At 49.9% G+C, this 25,127-nt stretch overlaps 2 protein-coding genes across 11 annotated transcripts in view; both read right to left on the minus strand.

Annotated features, from left to right (window-relative positions):
• Nucleotides 1-4,345, minus strand: part of CYLD (CYLD lysine 63 deubiquitinase) — a 45,840-nt gene extending 41,495 nt beyond the window's left edge. For 4 of the 6 annotated variants that reach the window (XR_003762830.1, XM_029074886.1, XM_029074885.1 and 1 more), the window contains exons 1-2: nt 3,982-4,066; nt 2,996-3,115 (exon numbers count right to left, since the gene is read on the minus strand). The gene's annotated coding sequence lies outside the window, so the exon portion shown is untranslated. Of the gene's footprint in view, nt 1-2,995; nt 3,116-3,139; nt 3,227-3,981; nt 4,067-4,271 lie in introns of those variants that run through there. The other 2 variants (XM_029074883.2, XM_029074884.2) reach the window with 2 other exon arrangements.
• Nucleotides 4,346-15,961: 11,616 nt separating this feature from the next.
• The window catches only part of NOD2 (nucleotide binding oligomerization domain containing 2), a 30,390-nt gene continuing 21,224 nt past the window's right edge, over nt 15,962-25,127 (minus strand). For 3 of the 5 annotated variants that reach the window (XM_029076043.1, XM_029076045.1, XM_001519888.4), the window contains 6 exons: nt 23,440-23,523; nt 21,389-21,472; nt 21,207-21,290; nt 19,498-19,581; nt 18,058-18,141; nt 15,962-16,236 (listed from right to left, as the gene is read on the minus strand). In XM_029076043.1, the coding sequence (XP_028931876.1) occupies nt 16,164-16,236; nt 18,058-18,141; nt 19,498-19,581; nt 21,207-21,290; nt 21,389-21,472; nt 23,440-23,523 (493 nt within the window). In that variant the 3' untranslated portion in view covers nt 15,962-16,163. Of the gene's footprint in view, nt 16,237-18,057; nt 18,142-19,496; nt 19,582-20,103; nt 20,459-21,206; nt 21,291-21,388; nt 21,473-23,439; nt 23,524-25,127 lie in introns of those variants that run through there. The other 2 variants (XR_003762963.2, XM_029076046.2) reach the window with 2 other exon arrangements.

Below are 25,127 nucleotides of genomic sequence, written 5' to 3' on the forward strand. Positions count from 1 at the left end.
CTGCCGTCAGGTAAAACATCTTACTGGGCAGCAATCGGGCACCCTAATAAAGGATTAAAGGAAAACCCAGGTTTGAAAGACTTAATGTCGGCCACTCTCATATAAAGTACAGATCATTTGAAGTGGCTGAAAAACAATAACGTGCTTATATACCCAAATGGCAACAGAATCATCACTCTGCTCGAACAGAGATGAATCCCAGTAAAAGAGCAGAAATCAACAGGTCATTATGAGTGGCTGAATCATCCATGTGGCTAAAAATGTGGATCCTATTCAAGTCACAATGGCTCACCTAGGGAGAAGATACAATGTCTTCTCGATGCTCTTTCCTGCCCCATTCTGCACAGACGAGTCACAGGAATCACTTCACGTGGGAAAACAAAGGAGAGGTTGGAATTCAAGAACTTCTTCCATCTCCCGGGATGTACTGTTTTAGAAAGTACTGGAGGTTTTCCACTCATTATCAGAGTTCAGAATGAATATAAATAGAATAAAACCGCCTTGCCCTAGGCTGACTACACATCAGGTTGGCCGGATAAAATGTGCCTCTTCCAGGTACCTCAGATTGAACACCACTTTGAGGGTGAGAGGGAAAAGGTGGGGGGAATAGGTGGCACTGAATCCCTATTCAGAGAACTGGCAAGGTGAAAATCAACCTGTCAAGGACTGTTCCAGGCAGGAATCAATGCTAGCCAGTCCTATATTTAAACCGTTTTCAACCGGACAACCGCACCAGGTCCTCATCTGCAGAGCAGAACCCAGTGCTCATTCACACAACGTTTTAAACCTCATTTCCTCCTGTTTCTTAACAGTGTGACTGTTCTTGGCCTAATCCATGAACATGATGATAAAATTTAGTCACCCCCTTCCTAACCCCTGATTGACTTTAATGTCTCTCCCCCCATCTAGAGTGTAAGCTCCTTGTGGGCAGGCAAGGTGCCCAGCAATTGTGCTGTATTATATCCTCCCAAATGCTTAGTACAGTGCTCCACATGTTGTAAGCGCTCAATAAAAGCCAATGATTGCTGGATTAGGGTCTCCTAGACCTAAAGTATTGGTGTCTCTGGGCTGCCTTCTAGAGGACTCCAGGGTCTGTGAGAACAACAGGATATGAGAAGAGGACTGGAGGCTAACTAGTCCAAAATGATTTAGTTCAATCAGGAAGACACATTAAAGGCATAGATTCCCGGGACAGGTGTTAGCAAAGGGATGAGCACTTTCTGCCGATATTCTTCCCTGCAAGTATTTGGTTGATGCTGAAGCGTTGCTTTGTCCTGTCAGTTTGGGACCAGAATGTGGACGTTTCCAAGTTTTTTAAAAAGTCTGTATGTGAATACACACAAACACACATATGCTTTTTTTACAGCATATAGTACATGCCTGTACCATATAACCATGTATGTACCAGGGAGAGACCAGAAATTAAACTAGATGACCATTCCACAGAAGGAGGCAAGCCCTTATGTTTATATGACCCAGTCAAACTGTTCGAAGTACAGCTACGTTGGGCAAGAGAAGCAAGTGGATGGCCCGGAGCAGGACACCGGTAAAAGAGTAAGTGCCGGAGTGCCAAATCGGGCTGGAATTATTCCAAAGCGAATGCTGTTCTTTAACCCTTCGGGTTCCACAGAGGCCCGGGCACTAGGCTGCCCCTCACCGGCAGGAGTGTCCAGGAGCAGACTTGGCTCTGACGTCGCGCCAGCCCGCATCCATGCCGGTGGCATGCGCCTCTTTCGCGGCAGGCTGCAGAGTGAGTCGGACTCTCCCAGATTTTGCCCCCACGGTTTGAAATGTCTTACTTCTCCCCACGACACGCACAATATCTGGTCTCATCAGAATGGAAAGGCCCCCGGAAATGCCTCTGTCACATCCCTCTTAACGCTCTGAGTCCATTTTTAAGTCCATGTATACTTTCGGTCTCTGCTATGTCATGTCTGATATTTAATTTCCAATCTCAGTAGGAGAGGTTAAAACCCGCTAGATATTATGCATACGGCTCCATTGTCATTTGTTCCTCTATGAGCTAAACTGAAGGCGGGGATTCCATTTCCCCATCAATCACTACAAACCATGACTTCATATTTTGCAGAGAACTTCTTCCAGATACTGTCCAACTAGGGCAAAAACTCCATCTGTACCTCTTCGCCCATTTTCAAATCAGCTACGCCAGATATGAACTCAGTTCACAAACCTTGCGAGAGTTTTCTAATAACATTAATCTGCCAAGTGTTAGGTCAAAATTACCGTACCAGTGAAACAATACAGTTCAATTTTGAAGGCAGTGATAATCTGTTTTTAGATCCTCAATTTATGTGGGTCATGAAAAGCCTACAGATTTTCGTTTTGCATTACAATGGTAAGAACTTCTCATATACAAGAATACAGATATCAGCGCAAGATGATCAGAGTAAAGGTCTCGCTATGATGTCATTCTGCTTATCCCTCTCATTTTTCTCGCCTTCAACTATAAACCGCAGTTTTAACAAATGATGTTAACAAAGAGAAGAAAGCGGGTTATGATGGGCTTTTTTTTTTTTTTTTAATTTCTTGTCAAAAAGTAGCTTCCACTCGAGTGAGGGTCACGTTGCCAAGAACACTGCAGGATTTTGTGGACGGAACATAAGGAAATGGTTTTCAGGGCTTCAATAAAGATTTCAAGAACAGCATATCCCCCTGATTATGTACTAGCTCCAATCCACCCACTTACATTCTTGAGAATGGCAGGCTAATACTTATGTCCTATTAAGGCCATTAATTTAACCTGGGGGGGGGGGGGTGTTGAGGGGCAGGGAGGGGGGGATTGGAAGAAAATTATCAACTCTTGGACTCTCGAGCCCACCCACACCCTTCATTTTTCCCTAGGGGACCGATGCCTACAAGATGAACAGCTCCTTTTCAGAATTTGCTAGAACAGCTCACTGAGAACCTGAGTTGACGGCGCAACTTCTAGGGGGGGTAAATAAGCCACCTTCCAAGCGCATTTTGAGATTCTCACCAGAGTTGCCTTCCGCGGAGGAATCTACAGCCACAGGTTACCAGTAGCCGCGCGAGCCCGGGAAGGACCGAGTCCGGTTTCTTGGCGGCGGATCGTTGTTCATTTATCGGACCTTTAAAACTAAAGAAAAAATAATAATAATACCTGGACCCGGAGCGCCACCGAAGACAAAAACTCACAGGTGTCGTCCTAAAATCCTCCCGCGGGTGCTGGAAGAACTGAAACGGGGCAAAGCAAGTCAGTTGCCAAAGGGAGGATTCTACACCCCACTCTTTCTCCCAACTTGAGAAGCAAACTCTTCTTGGGGGGGGCGGGGGGGGCCACCCAGGGGTCCCAGCACGGGAGTAGAACGGTCTAGGAAGGACAGGCCCCGGGGCCTGCTCTGGTCAAGGCCCCGGGGCCTGCTCTAGTCAAGGCCTCTAGTCAAGGCCTCTGGGCCTGCTCTGGTCAAGGCTTCCGGGGCCTGCTCTGGTCAAGGCTTCCGGGGCCTCTTCTGGTCAAGGCTTCAGGGCCTCTTCTGGTCAAGGCTTCCGGGGCCTCTTCTGGTCAAGGCTTCAGGGCCTCTTCTGGTCAAGGCCTTGGGACCTGCTCTGGTCAAGGCCTCCAGGCCTCCTCTGGTCAAGGCTTCCGGGGCCTCTTCTGGTCAAGGCCTCGGTGCCTGCTCCGGTCAAGGCCTCCGGGCCTCCTCCGGTCAAGGCCTCCGGGCCTCCTCCGGTCACGGCCTCCGGGCCTGCTCTGGTCAAGGCTTCAGGGCCTGCTCTGGCCAAGTCCTCCGGGCCTCCTCCGGTCAAAGCCTCGGTGCCCGCTCTGCTCAAGGCTTTGGGGCCTCTTCTGGTCAAGGCCTCCGGGCCTCGTCTGGTCAAGTCCTGGGGGCCTCCTCTGGTCAAGTCCTCAACTACCCCACCTGTAAAATGGGTCTCTCCACCACTTCTCCAGCACACCCCCACCCCTAACTCCTGAAGAGCAGGAAGGAGGAATGAGCTCACCAGGGGCCAGTTCCCCACCAACAGTCAACGGGTGCCCATTCCTGTCAGCGCTTGGGATTTCCTCCTCCCATCCCCCCCTCCGATCCTCCCGCCCCCCCCCGGGGTCCCTGAAGGGGGCGTGGCCGGAGAGGCGGGGGCGGGGGAAACCCCCGACTATGACGTCACAGGGGGCGCATCATTCCCGGGGGGGGGGGGGACGGCGATGGGGGAAGGGGGGGAGGCGCGGGGTAACGGAGCCGCCGGGGGCCTCGGCCGCCGCCCCGGTCCGGAGCTGCCCTCGCCCCACTCACCGTGGAGCCCCGAGGCCGCCTCCTCCTCCGCCTCCGCCGCCTTCTCCGCCGCCGCCGCCTCGGCCCCAATATTTACCTGAGGAGAAGCTGCGCTCGCCGCCCGCCGCCCGCCTGCCGGGCCGGGCCCCCCCCCCCCCGCGCCCCTCCGCGCGCAACCTAACCTGCTGCCCGGGCCCCGCCCCCTCCCGCCGGTCTGACCAATGGGCGGCCGCGGCCCCGCCCGGGCTCCGCTCCCATTGGCCCTCCGCCGTCCGGCTCGCGCCGCCTCCGCCCGAGGGACTTTCCGCGCCGTCAACCCAACCCGAGGCGAGGGGGCGGGGCCGGGGGGGGCGGCCATCGGGGCCGGGGGGCGGGGCCTCCGCCGACGCCTCCTCGCCATTGGATGGCGGCGGGTGGGGGCGGGGCTTGTCGCTCCCCCCTCCTCCCCCTCCCCCCCCGAGCTGTCAAGCGGCCGGCCCGGTGGCCTCTGGGAAAGGCCCGGGGCCCGGCCCTGCACTTGCCCCCCCCAAACTCTTCTCCATAGTGTTTTTTATTCAATAATATGTACTGAGCGCTTACTATGTGCAGAGCACTGTACTAAGCGCTCGGAATGGACAAATCGGTAACAGATAGAGACGGTCCCTGCCCAACGGACGGGCTTACAGTCTCATCGGGGGAGACGGACAAGAACAATAGCAATAAATAGGATCGAGGGGATGAACATCTCATTAAAACAATAGCAAATAAATAGAATCAAGGGGATGTACACCTCATTAACGAAATAAATAGGGTATTGAAAATATATACAGTTGAGGGGACCAGTACAGTGCTGAGGGGAAGGGAGAAGGGGAGGAGCAGAGGGAAAGGGGGGAGCGCTTATTATTGAGCGCTTACTCTGTGCAGAGCACTGTACTAAGCGCTCGGAATGGACAAATCGGTAACAGACACAGTCCCTGCCCTTTGACGGGTTCCACAGTCTAATCGGGGGAGACAGGCAGACGAGAACAATAGCGATAAACAGAATCAAGGGGATGAACATCTCATTAAAACAATAACAAATAAACAGAATCAAGAGCCCCCCAAACTCTTCCTCTTACCCCCCCCCCCAAAAAAACCCCTCCTCCTCCTCCACCTTGCCATCTCCAGCGGGGCTCTCTGGCCAGAGCTGGGGAGTCAGAGGTCGTGGGTTCGAATCCCCCCTCCGCCCCTTGGCAGCTGGGTGATTGTGGGCAAGTGGCTTCACCGCTCTAGGCCTCGGTGACCTCATCTGGAAAATGGGGATTAGACGGTGAGCCCTTCAGTGGGCAGGGATTGGCTCTCTCTGTTGCCGAATTGTCCATTCCAAGCGCTTAGGACAGTGCTCCGCACATAGTAAGCGCTCAGTAAATACTGTGGAATGGGGATGAACCGTGAGCCTCACCTGATCACCCTGTATCTCCCCCAGCGCTTAGGACAGCGCTCTGCGCATAGTAAGCGCTCAATAAACAGTACTGGATGGGGACGAACGGTGAGCCTCACCTGATCACCCTGTATCTCCCCCAGCGCTTAGTACAGTGCTCTGCACATAGCAAGCGCTCAATAAATACTATGGAATGGGTTGAACTGTAAGCCTCACCTGATCACCCGTGGAAAGAGCATGGGCTTTGGAGTCAGGGCTCATGAGTTCGAATCCCAGCTCTGCCACTTGTCGGCTGTGTGACTGTGGGCAAGTCACTTCACTTCTCTGGGCCTCAGTTCCCTCATCTGTAAAATGGGGATTAAGACTGTGAGCCCCACGTGGGACAACCTGATTCCCCTATGTCTACCCCAGCGCTTAGAACGGTGCTCGGCACATAGTAAGCGCTTAACAAATACCAACATCATTATTATTATTATTATTATCACCCTGTATCTCCCCCACAGCTTAGGACAGCGCTCTGCGCATAGTAAGCGCTCAATAAACAGTACTGGATGGGGACGAACGGTGAGCCTCACCTGATCACCCTGTATCTCCCCCAGCGCTTAGAACAGTGGTCTGCACGTAGCAAGCGCTTAACAGACACCCACAGCATTATTATCATTTTTATTACGTGCAACCCATCAGGCCTTGGATTCCTCCTCCCCTTTCTTCCCTCCTCCTTTTCCTCCCCCGGGACCCCCCGGTTCTCCTCCCCTCACTGCCGTCGGCCCCCTGGGCCCGTGAGCCCGTCAGTGTGCGGGGGTGGTCTCCGTCTGTGGCCGAACTGTACATTCCAAGAGCTTAGCGCGGTGCTCTGCACCTGGGAAGCGCTCAATAAATACTATTGAATGAATGAATGGATGAATGAATAAATAAAGCCTCGCCTCTCAGGCTGTCAAACAGGGGTGGACGCAGGCCACCTTCTCCACGCTGCTCCTCGGAATTCACCGTTCCCTGCAAGAGTGTCCGCGCTGCATAATTTATCCCCCGTATTTATGCATCTTCCTCATTCCTCTGTGTCCCCTAGTGATACTAATTGTACGTTAAGCTCTTACTAAATGCCACTAATAATCGTCATGATTGTGGTATTTTTTAAGTACTATTTGCTGAGCACTGGGGAAGAAATGCTATCATCAGACCAGACAGATTTCCTGTCCCACGTGGGGCTCGCCGTCCAAGCGGGTAGGAGGATGAGGAATTCCCATCTCCTAGATGAGGCAACTGAGGCACGGAGAAGTTCAGTGATTTGCCCAAGGTCACACAGCAGGCGCATTCATTCGTCTCAATCATTTTTACCAAGCACTTACTGGGTGCAGAACACTGTACTAAGCTGTCGGGAGGGTACTGTACGACAATGAACGGACACTTTCCCTGCCCACAACAAGCTTCCAGTCTAGACACGCATTAATATAAATAAATAAGTTACAGATAATGTACACGAGTGCTGTAGGGCTGGACGGAGGAGGGGGTGATGAACAAAGGGAGCAAGTCAGGGGAAGCCAGGAGGGAGCGGGAGAAGAGGAAAGGGGGGTTTGGTCAGGGAAGGCCTCTTGGAGGAGACGGGCCCTCCGTAAGACTTCTAAGCGGGGAAATGGCAGCGTTGGGATTAGTATCCAGGTCTCCTGACTCCCAGGCCTGGGCCCTTTCCACCTAGGCCAAGCTGCTTCCCTCTGAGATGAGAGGGAAGGAACGAGTAGTAGAGAAGCAGCGTGGCTCAGTGGAAAGAGCACGGGCTCTGGAGTCAGAGGTCGTGGGTTCGAATCCCGGCTCTGCCACTTGTCAGCTGTGCGACTGTGGGCAAGTCGCTTCACTTCTCTGTGCCTCAGTTACCTCATCTGTAAAATGGGGATGAGCCCCACGTGGGACAACCTGATTCCCTTGTGTCTACCCCAGCGCTTAGAACAGTGCTTTGCACGTAGTAAGCGCTTAACAAATACCAACATGGTTATTACTATTAGTGGGGGGAGGGATTGCCGTTTTCACAAGTTTCATCGTTCTCTTTCGGGGAGACAGAGAGGTCATGGAGATGAAGGACGGATTTCATGGAGATGAAGGACGGATTTCCAGAAACCACAGCTCATCCCTTCTGGCCAAGGGCCAGTGCGTCATAGTGTAGTTAAACAGCTTTCAATTAAAAGGGCGGTCCTTGATTCCCAGGTGTGCTCAAAATATTTAAAGAACTGCTTTTTATTAAGCCGTGAAGCCTTTCATTGAACATTGGATACTACTGTTAATTAATTCCTTCTCCTCTGACATTTGAAGGAACAATTAGGAAGAGGATGAATCCTGTGGAGGAAGAAGAGGAGGAGGAAGAGTGCAAGAATATATACGCGCTTGGGGGTTAATAATGATAACAATAATAATGTTGGTATTTGTTAAGCGCTTACTATGTGCCGAGCACTGTTCTAAGCGCTGGGGTAGATACAGGGTAATCAGGTTGTCCCACGTGAGGCTCACGGTTAATCCCCATTTTACGGATGAGGTAACTGAGGCACAGAGAAGTGAAGTGACTTGCCCACAGTCACACAGCTGACAAGTGGCAGAGCTGGGATTCGAACTCATGACCTCTGACTCCCAAGCCCGTTAATCACAGCGTGCTATCCCCCGGTAGAAAATGACTCTTCCAAGGATTTGTGCTTCAGACGCTTATATTATTAACGGTAACAACCACATCGCCAACAACAATAACAACCACCCTGGATATGTGGGTGACAGAGTGTTTTTTCCAGCTACGAAAAAGGCGGAAGCTGAGGAGGACTCTATCCTCTAAGCTCGTTACGGGCAGCGAATGTCTTTTCTTGTTGTGTTGTACTCTCCCGAGCACTCAGTACAGTGCCCTGCACGTAGTGAGCGCTCGATAAATACGACTGATCGATTCCCTGGGCCAGTGGAAAGGCCAAGCATCAGGATGAGAAAGCAAACCTGTTGTCTACCACGGCTTTAGCTCGCCGAACAAGCCGTCGCATGTGCATGCCTATAGATGACCCATTGACTCGGGCACTTTATAAAACGCGAGTGGGTGCAGCCAATGTGAGAGGCAGGGGAGGCGGAAAGGAAATAATAAAGAAGCAGGAAGTCTGACCCATAATAGATATGACTCGTGTTTTTCTCCCCTCCCAAGCTCCTACCATAACAGCTAACCGGGGGAATCTTCCAGGACAGTAACCCTCTAATAGGTCAGAAAGCTGTGCGGCCTGGCAGCGAAGATGAAGAAAAGACCCTGGGCAAGAGGTATTTTCAGAAAGAACCCGAATCTGCATAGGGATGGGCAGATGGATCTAACCACTGACCGCACACCAGGGCCTGCTGGAATAAGGCGGGGCAGACGGGCATGGGCAGCTACGATAAAGTGTCATTTTATTCCCTTCTGGGAAACCAGGATGTCGATGTGTCCGCCTAATTGGGAGATGATACGATTTGGGACTTTTCCAGCCTCCCGTCACCTTGGAAACCCTCAATATCATCCCCCGAGTACAGGTCACTGAGAGCCCTGGCGTCTGTAGGCAGGAGCAGTCAATCGGGTGTATTACCGGGTCTCGGGAAGGAGTGCGGCCCGGTGTCTAGAGCCGGGATCTGGGAGTCAGAGACCCTGGGTTCTCATCCTGACTCCACCACTTGTCAGCTGTGTGACCTTAGGCAAGTCACTTCACTCCTCTCTGTTTCCGAATTTTCAAAAGGGGATTCAGTACCTGTTCTCCCTCCTCTTTAGAGTGTGAGCTCCAGGTGAGACAAGGACTGTACCCGGCCTGATTAACTTGTATCTATCCCAGTGCTTAGGACAGTGCTTGACAGATGGTAAGCACTTAACAAACACCATTATCTTCGTCATCGGGACCATAAGCTCGTCGAGGGCAGGGAATGTGTCCGTCGATGATTGTATTGTACTCTTCCAAGGACTTAGCACAGTGCTGTGCACACAGTAAGCGCTCAATAAATACGATCGAATGAATGAGTCAGAATCAATGGAATTTACTGAGCGCTTACCATGTGCATAACCTATAATCCGAGGGCACGAGTGACGCTGGAGCGGGAGAAGATGAAATGAGGGCTTAATCAGGAAGGCCTCTTGGAACAGTTGGGTTTTTAATAAGAGACAACTGAAATCCTCTATAAAGTCCAAAATATCATCTTGCAGGGCTTTGTTTTCTCTCAGACTGCGCGGAAATGTTCCTTTGATGAGGGGGGAGATAATAATTGAGGCATTTTCTATGGGCTAAGAGCCGGGGTAGTTACTGTATCCCTAAAGTGCTCAGTACACGGTAAATGCTTAATAAATACCTCGCGTCGGTTGGTACGACCAGCTCAGACTCGAAGGAGAACGGATGAGGAAACTGAGGGAGAAGTCAGGTGATTTGCCGCAGGTCACCCAGCTGGCAAGAGGTAGAGCGAGGATTAGGACCCTGGTCCTCTGACTCCCACTCCTGTGCTCTTTCCACTAGACCACGCTGCTTCTCTGATGAAAAACGGTTTTCCTTCTTCAATAAATGGTGCCCATAAATGGCAGCGATAGCAGCACTGGAGCAAACCTCTAGGCTAGGAAAGATAAGTGGAGGGAAGAACAATCCCCACAAACTATGCCAACCCCAAACAACTATGCAAAACCCTCCTGTCTCCTCGAAGAACCTGAAATCAACCTTTCCAGGCTTTTTTAATTCATTCATTCAATCACATTTCTTGAATGCTTACTGTATGCAGAGCACTGTACTAAGCACTTGGGAAAGTACGATACGACAATTAACAGACATATTCCCTGCCTGCAACGAGCTGACAGTCTGGCGGGGTGAGGGGGGGAGATGGACATCAATACAAATAAATAAATTACAGATATGTACGTAATTGCTGTGGGGACGGGAGAGAGGAAGAACAAAGGGAGCAAGACAGGGCTACGCAGAAGGGAGTGGAAGAAGAGGAAAGGTTGGGGTTTGGTCTGAGAAGGCCTCGGAGGAGATGTGCCTTCAATAAGGCTTTGAAGTGGGGGAGAGTAATTGTCTGTCGGATTTGAGGAGGCCAGAGGTAGGCCAGAGGCAGGATGTGGGCAAGCAGTCGGCGGTGAATTAGGTGACACTGAGACACAGGTGAGGAGGTTAGCAATAGAGGAGCGAAGTGTTCAGCCTGGGTTGTAGTGGCTGAGGTAGGAGGGGGCAAGGGGCTGGAGTGTTTTAAAGCCATCGGTGAGGAGTTTTTGCCCGATGCAGAGCTGGATGGGCAATCACTGGAGTTTTCTGAGAGGGTTGACACGTTCTGAACATTTCCGCAGAGAAATGATCCGTCCGGGCAGCAGAGTGAAGCAAGGACTGGAGTGGGGAGAGACGGGAGGCAGGGAGGTCAGCGAGGAGGCCGACACGGTAACGGGCGAGGCGAGGATCAGTCAGTGGTATTTATTGAGGACTCGCTCTTTGCAGAGCGCTGTACGAAGCGCTTGGGAGAATACAATATAAAAGAGTCGGTAGACATTCCCGGAACACAGTGAGCTTACAGGCTAGATGGGGAGAAAAACATTAACATAAATAAATAAAACAAGGATAAGTGCAGTGGGGCTGAGGGTGGGATGAATAAGGTGGAGGGCGGAGTGGGGAGAGCCAGGAGGCAGGGAGGTCAGCGAGGAGGCCGACACGGTAACGGGCGAGACGAGGATCAATCAGTCAGTGATATTTACTGAGGTCTCGCTCTTTGCAGAGCGCTGTACGAAGCGCTTGGGAGAATACAATATAAAAGAGTGGGTAGACATTCCCGGAACACAGTGAGCTTACAGGATAGAGGGGGAGAAAAACATTACCATAAATAAATAAAATAAGGATAAGTGCGGTGGGGCTGAGGGAGGGGTGAATAAAGCGTGCAAATTTATTGTAGAAAATAAATCACTATTATGATTTATGTGGCTCCGTTTAACTCCACTTAACACCACTGCTCGCGTTAACGCCTGACGAACTTATCCTACATACTGAACGGAGGAAGTATTCCCACAGCTGAATGACTATGATGTATCGATTATTTTTCAGTTGCTTCCTCACCACTGCCTAATTCTCCGAGAGAAGTTACTCGAGTCACGGTACCGCTTCCTTTCTTTCACGAATTGAGTTTTGTAGCTGAGAGCATCCGACAGCATCGGTACTCCCAATAGCGATTCCTGCTCCGACCGGGTAGCTTCAGAGTACTAGACGCTTTCTGCATTTCATCTCGGCCGGTCAAGAGTCAATAAGTGATAGGTGGATTCCAAGAGATCGAGAGGTGGAGCAAGCATGTTTTTGAAGAATAAAACCATCCAAAACTCAGCACAGAGACCCAGATCCAGGCTGCTCCCATCAATCATCTCCACAGACTCACCATCTTTCGCTCCCTAAACCCAGCCCCATTCTGCCAAAAATTGGGTCAGGGAAGTATCGGATGTCATGATGTCTTAGTATTGTTAGTCATAATCATAATAATAATAATAATAGCAGTGGCATTTGTCAAGCCCTTACCAGGTGCCAAGGACTGTACTAAGCACTGGGGTAGAAACAAACTAATTGTGTCCCACAATTAGTGGGAGAAGCAGCGTGGGTCATTGGAAAGAGCATGGGCTTGGGAGTCAGAGGTCATGGATTCAAATCCTGGCTCTGCCACTTGTCAGCTGTGTGACTTTGGGCAAGCTACTTAACTTCTCTGTGCCTCAGTTACCTCATCTGTAAAATGGGGATTAAGACTGTAAACCACACGTGGGACAGCCTGATTGCCCTGTATCTACCCCAGCGCTTAGAATAGTGCTTTGCACATAGTAAGCGCTTAACAAACACCATTATTATTATTATAAGGCTCCCAGTCTAAGGAGGTGGGAGAACAGCTATTGATTCCCCATTTTGTAGATGAGGGAACTGAAGCATAGACAAGTGAAGTGACTTGCCCAAGGTCACACAGCAGGCAAGTGGCAGAGCTGGGATTAGAAACTAGGTCCTCTGACTCCCGGGCCTGGGCTCTTTCCACTAGGCCAAGCTGCTTTTATGTCTTAAATTATCTTAGATCTGCATACTGCATAGGAAGCAGCGTGGTTAGAACCTAAGCCTGGGAGTCAGAAGGACCAGGTTCTTATCCCAGCTCTGCTGCTTGCCTGCAGTGGGACCTCGGACAAGTCACTTCACTTCTCTGGGCCTCAGTTAACTCATCTGTGAAATAGGGGTAAAGATCATGAATCTCATGTGGGACCTGCTTACCTTGTCTCTACCTTAGAGCTGCTTGGCTCATAGTAAGAGCGAAACAAATACCATAAAAACAAAAACAGCACTGGATTGGGTGTGCGGGAAGGTATACTATTCCATCACCCATCCTTTGAATATGGAGCTTGATGAACCAGCAGTCTAGCTTAGGAAATGGCCTGGCTTGTGTTCCTGAGAGCAGGGGGGAAGGAGGAGGAGCTTCCTGGCATTTTAGAAGTGTCCGTTATGCCTAAATTTGGGGGAATCTGGAGATCATTCCTATTTTGAACGCCCGGAAGACAAGCATCGATCACGCGCATGCTAATCAAAACCTTCCCTTCAAGCTGTTCCCCTCGCAGATGGAAGGAGCATAATTAAACGGGGTCATACTTTTTGTTCATTTATCTGAGGCCCTTTCCTCCAACTGCTCCAGGCCTTATTTCAAAAGGTCCTTCATCTAACAATGGGCTATGCTTCAGGGCCCTAATCTAAGGTCTAGGTTAGCCCCCCCTTAATCATTACAATGAGAATAATAATGGTATTTGTTAAAACACTTAGTGTGTGCTAAGCACCGTACTAAGTTCTGGGGTAGATACAAGATCATGAGGTCCCACATGGGGCTCACAGTCTAAGTAAAAGAGAGAACAGGTTTTGAATTCCCATTTTGCAAGCGAGGGAACTGAAGCCCAGAAAACTTGTGATTTGCCCAGAGTCACACGACAGTCAAGTGGCAGAGCCGGGATTGGAACCCAGGTCTTCTGACTCCCAGGCCCGTGCTCTCTCCACTAGGTCACACTGCTTCCCTAGTTTGTAGGGCCAACAAATTAAATATCAAAGGCAGGATCTGGTAAATGCTTAGAGACATCAACAACTTTTACTGTAGCTCAGTAAGTGATTTTCCTGTAACTCAGTCAATGCTCTGTACTTTCTCTCTCCTTCTCTCCAGTCTCTGCTTTTCTCTGATGCACAGTCTTTCCTCCCTCACCAGCCAAATAACAAAAGCAAACATTTGAGGAGTGGAGGGGGAGAAATATCTAGGTGATCCCAGCTGTTCCAGAAGCCAGTGAAAACCATGAGGGTCTAGACTCATTCTCTGTCGGAAATTTCTTGTGCATAAGCCTTTTTTTTTTTTTTTTGAAAGGCCCCCCCAAAAAAAACAAACCCCACAGCATTTTATCCCAGTGAGTGGCAAAGTAAGCCTTTTTTTCATTAAGTGCAGCTTAGAATCGTTTCCGTGGGGACGGCAGAGGAGGTTATTTCAGCTCAGGGCTACAGAGGAGAAATATATCCCATTTTTCTTCTGTTTAAGGTTACCAGAGTCCTTGCTATCCTAGACAGGAGGCCTCGCATCTCTTGCTTTTATCTTCCATTGAACTCTCAGCCCAAGCAGAGTATTGAATCTATCGATCAATTGTATTTACTGAGCACTTTTTGTGGGCAGAGCACTGTACTAAGGGCTTGGGAGAGAAATATTCCCTGCCCACAAAGAGCTTACATGCAGGCACCTCTTCTTCATGGCTTACACTGATACAGTCTTTTACCATTTGGAATATTTCTTCTTTCAGATGAAACACTTCTTCGAGAAACAGCTTGTTAGTGACAAAGGCAATTTGGGTGACAGAGCATTTTAATATGGCACTCACTTCGGTACTTTAGGGGCTCAGTCATACATAGTCATGTTTGCTATAAAAATAGAAGCTTTAGAAACAAAACCATCTTTCAAAGTGCTTTATAAACGTTCCCATAGATGGGCCTGTCATATATTAATTTCTCTAGCAACATCACTGTCTGGAGTTGAGATGCACAAAAGGCAGAGAGAAGCACTGAGGGATCTTGAAAAGGTGAGAACTGAGTTTGGACTTCAGACGTCATGTATTTATTGAACATCCAGAGAAGCAGTGTTGCCAAGTGGATAGAGCATAGGCCTGGGAGTCAGAAGGACCTGGGATCTAATCCCAGCTCTGCCATCTGTCTGCTGTGTGACCTTGGGCAAGTAACGTAACTTCTCTGAGCCTCAGTTTCCTTACCTGAAAAAAGGGGGATTAAGACTGTGAGCCTCATGGGGGATAGGGGCGGTGACCAACATGATTATCTTATATCTACTCCAGTGCTTAATGCAGTGCTTGGCACATAGAAAGTGCTTAACAAATACCATTAAAAAAAGGTGGATGGCCCACGCGGCTTTTTGGAGAGCTGACTGATCCCTGTGGCATTTGTGGCTACTCGTGGTATCAGCGGGTCGGCTCCTAACCGAGCACTGGGGTTAAGAGAGAGGAGCCTGAAGCCTCCTGCGAGAGATATGTAGAGTTGTGCCAGCCGGAAGCTGGGAATCCCAGTCCGAGCAAGCCTCGGTACGATCACACGGATGAGAAAACACCAGGCCGGTGGCGCCCCACTCCCAGTCTGGCACAGATCCTGAGCCTGGAGGACTCAGTCGATCAATCAATGGTATTTACTGAGCACTTACTGTATGCAAGACACCGTACTAAGTGCTCGGGAGAGCACGATACAACAGTTGGTAGAGACGTAACCTGCCCACAGTGAGCTTACGGACTCAAAACCAGGACTCGGCTTGGGCCAGGGAGAGATCAGCACCTGGGGGGTCAGGCTGTGAAAGGGGAGTTCAAGCAGGACGTTAATGCTTTCGCCCTCCGGGAGAGCGGAGAAACCTCCCTGGGGTGGACGGGGAATCGTCAGGGCCAAGAAAATACTTCGTACCCTGTCCCGCCTGCCATGGATCCTGGGCAAATCTCCTGTGTCTTGCCCTCTTAGTATCCTTCTCCTAGAAATGCAGTCAACCCCAGGACTCCGCGGGATGAGAGCGTGGGCCAGCCCATCCAGTGGCATCCGGGGTGGTCCCTGCAGCTCTTTACCTTTGTTTTGGGACTGACGTCCCAGAAGAGTAATAATAATAATAATAACGTTAGTATTTGTTAAGCGCTTACTATGTGCAGAGCACTGTTCTAAGCGCTGGGGTAGATACAGGGTGATCAGGTTGTCCCACGTGAGGCTCACAGTCCTAATCCCCATTTTACAGATGAGGTCACTGAGGCCCAGAGAAGTGAAGTGACTCGCCCACAGTCACACAGCTGACAAGTGGCAGAGCCGGGAGTCGAACTCATAACCTCTGACTCCGAAGCCCAGGGTCTTTCCACTGAGCCACGCTGCTTCCCTGAAGAGCTTCACGGAAGAGGAGAAAGTCAATACAAATTCAAGTCTGCCTCTATCCCAGCGGTCAAGGCTTATCAGCTTTCCGAAGAAGAGGTTCCAGGTGCCGATAGGGAATCCCCGGCTACTTCTCATGGATCACAGCAGCAGCCTGGGGTCCATGAAGCTGAGCGACTCAATCTCCTCCGGCGTGAAAGTATTCCCTCGAAGCCTAAACCAACATAAAGAGAAGGGAGTTTTCGATCGCCACCGTGCCTTGAAATCCGCTCTGGCGATTCTTTACAGCCACGACGTGACATAAAACTACTACAATCCTCGGAAACCCCAGAAGACGGTTCTATAACACCCTGTTTCCCCAAATACAATTGCCAGGGAATTTGTGTTTACCGCTAAACAGGGACAGAAAATGGGGTAATTCTGGGCTGGAAATGCCAGCCTGGGATGTTTCTCCTCATCCTACACCCACCAGACCACAGACCCTACCTTCAGAACCCTCCTAAAATCCAAATTCCTCCAACAAACTTATGCCCAGTTCATTTCCAGCACCTCAATAGCCAACTAAATATCTACGTACATTTTATGCCGATCCTCAGAACGTGTGTGTGTATATTGTACATTTACTTCTTTTAATTCCATGATATGTAAGGATTTGGAGGTCAGTCTCTTTTTTTTTCACGATATTTGTTAAAACCTTACTCTGAGTCGAACACTATTCTAATCGCTGGGGTAGACCAAGTTTTTAACAGTTCGGACACAGTCCCTGTCCCACCTGGGGCTCACGCTCTAAGCAGGAGGCAGTAGGATTGAATCCTCATTTTACAGTTGAGGAAACAGGAGCACAGAGAAGTGATTTGACCAAGATCATAGAGCAAGCAATTGGCAGAGTAAGGATTAGAACCCAGGTCCTCTGAGTCCCATGCCCATGCTTTTTCAAGTAGGCCACGCTACTTCTCCAATAGACCTGGGTCTGAACCATACTTCACGCTTCTATTGTCTTTCTCCAAGCTTTCAGCAGGAGCTCAATAGATAACTAACTCATCAGTACTATTACTGCAATAAAAGTAAAAGAGAGGGTCCCTCCCCTCATTGAGCAGAGACCTGGCCCCATGACTTATTTCATCTTCCCAATCCATGATGCTCAGAAGAGCACTGGTGTTTATCGAATACAGTCTGCTGGCGGGAGTGAAGCAGCAGGGTTTAGTGCAGCATGGCCTAGTGGCTAGAGCACGGGCCTGGGAGCCAGAAGGACCTGGGTTCTAATCCCAGCTCCGCCATTTCTCTGCTATGCAACCTTGTGCAAGTCACTTAACTTCTCTGAGCTTCGCTTACTTCATCTATAAAATGGGGATTAAGAGTGTGAGCTCCATGTAGGACAGGGACTGTGCCCAACCCATTTGCCCGTGCCCAACCCAGCGCTTAGTACAGTGCTTGGCACATAATAAGCCCTTAAAGACCATAATTATTATTAGATGCTAAATAATAGTGATAATGGATATTTTATTTAATGAGAAATCAACTTTCCTCCTTTGTTTAAATGATGTGACTTTTGGGCTTTTCTAATCAATTCATTTGGGAATCATATTATGGAAGCGTGAAACGAATCACAGTGTGATCTAATAGAAAAAGCACAGGCTTGGAAGTCAGGAGACCTGGGTTTTAATCATGGCTCCCCCATTTGCCTACGGTGTGGCCTTGGGAGGTCACTTAACTCCTCGGAGCTTCATTCTTCTCATCTGTAAAATGGGGATTAAATACCTATTCTCTCTCCTCTTAGTCGGTGAGCCCCATGTGGGACGGGAATTGTGTCTGATGTCACTGGACTGCATTTACCACAGTGCTACACACACAGTAAGAGCTTAAATACCACAGTTACTAGCGCCCCTAATGCCTTTAGTTTTTCAACGGAAAAGAGTCACTTCCAATTCTCGACAAACCCCCGAACCCTGGGACTTCATGGATCCATCCTACCCTGGCCTTCCACTTGCCTGCAGGCACAAGCTTGGTCTAGTTTCTAGGCAGGGACGATACTTGCCAGATTGATTTCAAGGTGTCATTCTTCTTCAAGGTTTGCAGGAGAGAAACCACACCCTGATAGGTGATGTTGTTGTTGGAAAGCCTGGAAAAAGGGAGGAAGATGAGAACGTGGGATTCTGGAATCTTCTCTTTGCATAATCTCCATTCTAGAGAGTCTCGAGGGTTATGAAGCAGTAAGGAAGGGAGAAAGGGGAAGAGGGAGGTGTCGGGAGGGAAGACGTCCACTAATTCTGTTGTACTGTATTCTCCCAAGTGCTTAGTACAGTGCTCTGCATAGTAAGCACTCAGGAAATATGATTGATCCATCTCTTTCCTCCTCAGCACCATTTTCCAAGGAAAGTTTATTTCTGCATCAAATTAATGAAATTAAAGGTAGGATAGATGGGCCTCATGGTTTTACAACCATGAGTTAAAAAAAAGAGGGGTGGGGCAAGAAGTGAGGGGGACAGGAGTAATAGCAGGAAATGACAATCCAGGAAAAGAAAACAAAATTTCTTTCTAAGAAAACTCCGAAGTCACTTTCTCATCTTTAAAGAGCTTGAGGACAAAACCCAAATGGTTGCCATGCTAGGACTGAGTCCTCACTTGGACTCCATTTTTGGCAAAGCAAGGTTTTGCCTCGTGTTTTCCCCCGAGGAGAACTATCCCTCGGAAGGAAAGACTGAGATGTCACCATTTCTGATTTAGATCGATTAAGCTCATTGTCTGGTCTCAGAGCGGGACCTGGATACTTAGAGACACTGAGTGATGAATCAACCTCCTTCATATTCATCTTAATCATTGAACACCCTGATGCTCCCTCCAGTTACCCACAGGGCCTTCTTGCCCACGAATTTATCCCATCCCCCCTTGCGCCGATTGATGGTTTTGGCCTCGGCAGCTTTGGGCAGTAACAAATTCCACATCTTAATCGTCTGCTGTGGGAAGCCTTTGTTCCTTTGTTTCTTTTATGAACCCACCTTCTTCAAGCTGCCCCGGTGCCCTTTCCTTAGGATGTTTTGGGATCTGGTACGCAGTAAGTCTCTACTGGCCCTGGCCATTCTAGAGATATCCTCTCTGATTTTGCAAATTTCTCTCACATCACCTCTCAGCCTTTATCTTGTCAGGCTGGAGACTGTGAACTTTTCAGTCTATCCTCAATCACATGCTTGCTTGCCCTTCTATTCTCTTTCCAACTCTATTAAGTTCTTAGTAAGAGGCAGCTGGCAAAACAGAGGCAGATTTACCCTGTTTTTAAATACTAGCAGAACAAGTACGTGTTTAGCCCGGGTTTTTTCATGTCCTTTTTGTCTAGCATTTTGTTGGTCTTTTTGGACAACCCACCACATTGCTTCTAATGATCCTTCCATGAACTAGGCTGTGAGAACCTCTCCATTCCAGAGAATCCCAGGGGCATTCACCCACTGGAGGGGTAGATTGCAAATAGCTTCTTCCTTACTTAAGGACTTTCAAACTTGAATTCTTCTTAAGTCCTTCGGCTAAGGAGCAGACATCTTGGTCATTGAGTCGATTCTCTTCAAGGCTGGGGAAACAAAGTGTTTTTACTTGAAAGGGGCAGATTCGAGCCAGTGGTACACGCTCTGAAACTCCAGCAAAGCTCTTGAGTACACCAAAGAAGGTAAAATTCCGCTCCCCATTCCCTCTTCTCCCTGCCGTCCCGCTGTTGCCGACTTGGCAGCCTCGGTGCCCATCTTTCCCCAGCCACCAGGCCGGAGCAGGGCTTTAATGAGACCCACCAGAGGTCCTCTGGGGAATGGGATTGAACCCCAAAGACTTGACCGACCCACTTGAAGAAAGACACCCAATCATCATCTATTTAATTGTATTTGTTAAGCGTTTACTATGTGCCAGGCACTATACTAAGCACCGGGGTAGATGCAAGCTAATCAAGTTGGACGGAGACCACGTCCCACATGGGGCTCACAGTCATAATCCTCATTTCACAGATGAGATAAATGAGGCTCAGAGAAGTTAAGTGATTTGCATGAGGTCACATAGCAGACAAGTGGCAGAGCCGGGATTAGAGCCAGGATTAGAACCCAGGTTTCTTCTGAATCTCAGGCCCGTGCCCTACCCACTGTACCATGCTGCTTTTCCCTCTTTCCTTCCTCTTTCTCTGTTGGTATCACTGGGTTCCAGCCCAACTGGAATCTTTCTTGGGAATCTCCTTTCTTCTTGAACCAGAATATCATATTTCAAAACTCCTCTCCGCTCATGAGTTTTAGCTCAGAATCACAGTAAGTACTCAACAAATAACGTCGCTTGATTGACTGATGCTCCACCACCTTCCAATGCTTTGAATTAATCCATCTTCAGAGTTATTGAGCTCCTTCAGTCTGCAGAGCATTATATTAAGTACTTGGGAAAACACAGTCGAATGAGAACTCTAGAGGTGAACTCTGCAAGACAGGAGTTACATAAACTCCAAGTTTTTTAAGTTCACAATTCCCTATTCTGAAGGAAGAGGTTGTTGAAGTTGCTAAAACTGCATGAGAACAAGGGTTATAACCCACTAAAATCGTCCTTCGTGTTATGAGGCAACATTTCTGCTCCACAAAACTCTCAGTCCCATCCCCAAAAGGAGGAAATCAAATATACAATGGCAACGAACTTACTAAAATAATGCAGTAAAACTTCATCTTAAGGAAACGGAAGGGAGTCGGCTTGGGGCCTTGCTATATAAGATAATATTTTTTAAATTGGTATTTGTTAAGCACTTACTATGTGTCGGGCACTGTTCTAAATGCTGGGGTAGATACAAGATAAGTAGATGGACACACACCACGTCCCACGGGGGGCTCGCAATCTTAATCCCCATTTTACAGGTGAGGTCAGTGAGGCACAGACAAATGAAGTGGCTTCTCCACGGTCACACAGCGGACAAGTGGAGGAGCTGGGCTTAGAATCAGGTCCTCCTGACTCCAATGCCCCTGCTCTAACCACTAGAGCGTGGTGCTTCTCTGTATACAGGTCATTTGAAAGAGTTAAATTACACGGCGGACCGCCAGGTTCAACCAATAAAACCTTGCACATAGAGGTTTTGGAAAGCAGGAGTTGATTATTTTGGGAGACTTGGGGCACACATCCTGCCTTGCCCGGAGGCATTTCTGCCCACCACGGTCGGCATGCAATGAGCGTGAGACATACCAGAGTTCCTCTAGCACCACATTCTTCCCCAGCATCAGCGCCAAGGCCCGGGCGCCGACGCTACCGACGTTATTCCCCACGAGGCTGGGAAGAACAGAGACGGGCACTGGGATGAGACTCTCGGGATGTCGCTTCCCCCGCCCCGCCCCCGCCGAGCCCAGACCCCTGAAACGCTGCCTTACCTGAGCCACTTGAGGGACCGATGACCGTGCAGGGCGTCCGCCAGGGCCTGAGCCCCCTCCTCACCCACCGTGTTGCCCCAGAGGCTGGAAAGGGCCAACAGAACCACATCGGCCCCCAGAGCCGGCGCTGCCGACCCCCAGGCCCGCCCGGCAGAGGCCGAGGTGACCGCCACTCCCACCCCCAGGCTTCCGATCTACATTTTGGCCAATCTGGGAGTCCAGGACTGGGACCGAGCCGCCCCGTCCCGGCCGGGACCACTGAGGAGAAACCCCACCGGTAACTCTCCCGGGGGGATCGGTCCAATCTGTCCCAGCGGGGGCGGGGGCTGGGGAGGAAGGACGGATGTGGACGATGGTACACTGAGGTCGTCTTGGGCTCCAAGGGGAGGGGCTGTGGCTTTGGGATAACTTTCCCAGCTGGGCCAGCTAATCCCAGGCTGCTGCAGAGGCTCTGGCCTGAGTGATGGAGGAAGTAGTAACGATATTTTTTAAGCCCTTACTACGTGCAGAGCATTCTCAATCCATCAATGGCATTTATTGAACATTTACCGTGTGCAGAGCACTGTACTAAACACTTGGGAGAGTACGATACCACGGAATTAGCAGGCACGGTCTCTGCCCATAATAAGCTTGCAGTTTAGAGGACTGTCCTAAGTGTTGGGAGAGGATATAGAGGAGGAATTAGACCCAGACCCCACCCCTTGAGGGGTAAGAGGGAGAACACTTGGGTGCAGCCCTGGAAGAGGGGGCAGGTTTTCAACTTGCGGACATACACCCTGTTTGGGCAGAATCGGTTCCTTCCGGGACAGGACCCAGAGCAGGACGTTGTTAGCCAGTGAAGCTCCAGGCAGGGTCACCGAGCTACACCGTCCAAAGCAAAGGACTAAAAATGCCCTTTCAAATCCTTCTGTTGTATCTGCCCCGGTGCTTAGTGTAATGCTTGGCACAAAGGAAGCTCTTAAATACTACGGTTATTCTTATTATCATTATTTAGCCAAATCTATCCCACCCAGGCTTCCGTGGGGTTTTCCGTGTAAAGGTGCCTCTTTTCTCTTCTTCCCAGAGCTCATGAAGGCCGAGACCCCGCCCAAGGGGAAAGACCCCAGCCCTGGAAGACAGGAGACCTGAGTTCTAAGCCCAGCTCTGCCACTTGCTTGCTGGGTGACCTTGGATAAAGCACTTAACTTCTCTGTGCCTTGGTTTCTTCACCTGTTAAAATGGGGATAAAATACCTATTCTCCCTCTCAATCAATGGTATTTATTGAGCGTTTACAGTATTCAGAGCACTACGCCAAGCACTTGCTAAGTAAAATCAGAGTTGGTAGATAGGTTTCCTGCCCACAACAAGCTTCCAGTCTAGAAGGGGAGACAGATATTAATAAAAATAATGGATAGAAAAGCAGCATGGCTTAGGGGAAAGAACACAGGCTTGGGGGTCAGAGGACACGGGTTCTAATCCCGCCTCCTCCACTTGTCTGCTGTGTGACCTTGGGCAAGTCACTTAACTTCTCTGTGCCTCAGTTGCCTCATCTGTAAAACGGGGATTAAAAGCGTGAGCCCCACGTGGGACAACCTGAATACCCTGCATCTACCCCAGAGCTTAGAACAGCGCTGACATCGTAAATGCTTAACAGATACCGTAATTATTATTATGATTCTTACATAAGTGCTGTGGAGCTGAGGGTCTCCTCCTTAGACTGAGTCCCATGTGGGCTAGGGCTGTCTCATCTTCTTTATATCGCATTTATCCCAGTGTTTAGTACAGTACTCGGCCCATAGTGAGCACTCAATTATCACAGATATTATTATCGTTCGATCCATTTCCTGTTGGTGTGGCACACCATGATGATCAACTCCACCAAGAAAGAGGCAGCGCGGGAGGGAAGAGGGGAGGAGGGCTCATTTCTCCCCTCCTTGGTCTTTCAGCCGGGCCGTGGAGAAGGAGAATCTACCCTACCTCCACCTCCCCTACTGCGCTAGGAAAGAAAGCTGAGCAGGTCCCTCCGACGGTGTGGAGACCATGTCCTTACTCCTCTGTGAGTGACACCTACCCCAAGAACTGGAGAGAGTGATTTCCTTCCAGACCTTCTGCCAGCACCTTAGCTCCAACGGCCGTGATGTGGTTGTTTCCCAGCCTGGCGTTAAAGGCAAAAGCCACAAGTCAGCTCAGAACAGGAAATGCCAGAACTCCCCAGACCTAGGGCCTCCCGCCCCACCTGTCCCGGGCAACCGTGGCGGATCGCCATCTTAGACCGGTGGCCGCAGGCGCGGAGGCTGGGACGGAACAGTTCGGATCTTCGCCCGTCGTCACCGCTGCATTTTTCCACACGAAGAAAGAAAATGAAAACTACTCGTTCAGGAAAGCCGAAGCGTGACAGGTGTGGGCGGAAACCACAAGAGGTAGCTCACGCAAGCTGTGATTTCCCCTCAGTCAGGAGGGAGTAGCCAGAGCTGAGGAGATGACTCACGCGCTTCCAGCTTTCTCTTTCTGTCTCGGTCGCCAAATGGCAGGCTGGACCGAGGGGGTCGTCTCCGGAGAAGGTTGGGTCTCCATTTCCGCCCCGGGGAGTTAACGGTAGGCGTCACCTCCAGGGCCACCAGAGTGGGGTGAGGGAGGGGGTGTTAGACTTGCTAAGCCCTCGGGCACCATCTCCCTCAGGCTCACACTGGCCCAGGGGGGAGTCCCACGGGGAAGCAGAAGTGCACCCCCAGTTGCCTCAGGCCTGTGTTTTTGGTTTTCTTTAATACGGTATTTGTTAAGCACTCGCTATGTGCCAGACACTGTTCTGAGCACGGGGTTAGATACAAGTTAATCGGAGTGGACGCTGTCCGTTTCCCACGTGGGGCTTACCGTCCCATTTTTCAGGTGAGGTAACTGAGGCACAGAGAAGTTAAGTGACTCGCCCAAGGTGACCCAGCAAATAAATGGCAAGGAAATCTGGGCTTGAACCTGTAATTGCTGCTGCTTAAATTGGGTCTCCCCTAAGCATTCCCAGTGCAGTGGGCAAGCTCGAGGGAAATAGCCATTAGGATTATGGCTGTATGTGGCTATTATCTATCCTTGGCATTTATTGAGTACTTACTGAGGGAAGAGAACTGTACTAAGCACTTGGGAGAGTTTCCATTTACTTAGGGTCTGTTCAGTGGCCAAACGGTTAGAGCACAGGCCTGGGAGTCGGAAGGAACCGTGTCCTAATCCTGGCTATGCCACCTGTATGCTGGGTGACCTTAGGCAAGTTTGTTTTTTGGGGTTTTTTTTAATGGTATCTGTTAAGTGTGACTATGTGTCAAAAACTTTTTCTAAGGGCTGGGGTAGGTAGAGGTCAATTAGGTCGGACGCGATTCCTGTCCCACATGGAGCTCACAGTCTAAGGAGGAGGGAGAACAGGTACTGAATCCCTATTTTGCTGTTGAGGAAACTGGGGCACAGAGAAGTCAAGCGACTTACCCAGTCTCTCACAGCAAGCAACTGACAGATCCGGCTTTAGAATCCAGGCCCTCAGACTCCAAGGCTCACGCTGCTTCTCAACTTAACTTCGGTGTGGCCCAGATACCTCATCTGCAAAATGAGGACTAATACCGGGAGACCCATCTAGGACACGGACCGTGTCCAACCTGATGAACTTCTATCAACCCCGGGGCTTAGTACAGTGCCTGGCCCTTAATAAGTGCTTAACAAATGCCCCCCCCAAAATCAACTTTATACTTCTCTGTCTAGCTAATCCATGAGAGTGTAAAC

The sequence above is a fragment of the Ornithorhynchus anatinus genome, chromosome 11 (genome assembly GCF_004115215.2).
Source record: "Ornithorhynchus anatinus isolate Pmale09 chromosome 11, mOrnAna1.pri.v4, whole genome shotgun sequence".
NCBI lineage: Eukaryota > Metazoa > Chordata > Mammalia > Monotremata > Ornithorhynchidae > Ornithorhynchus > Ornithorhynchus anatinus.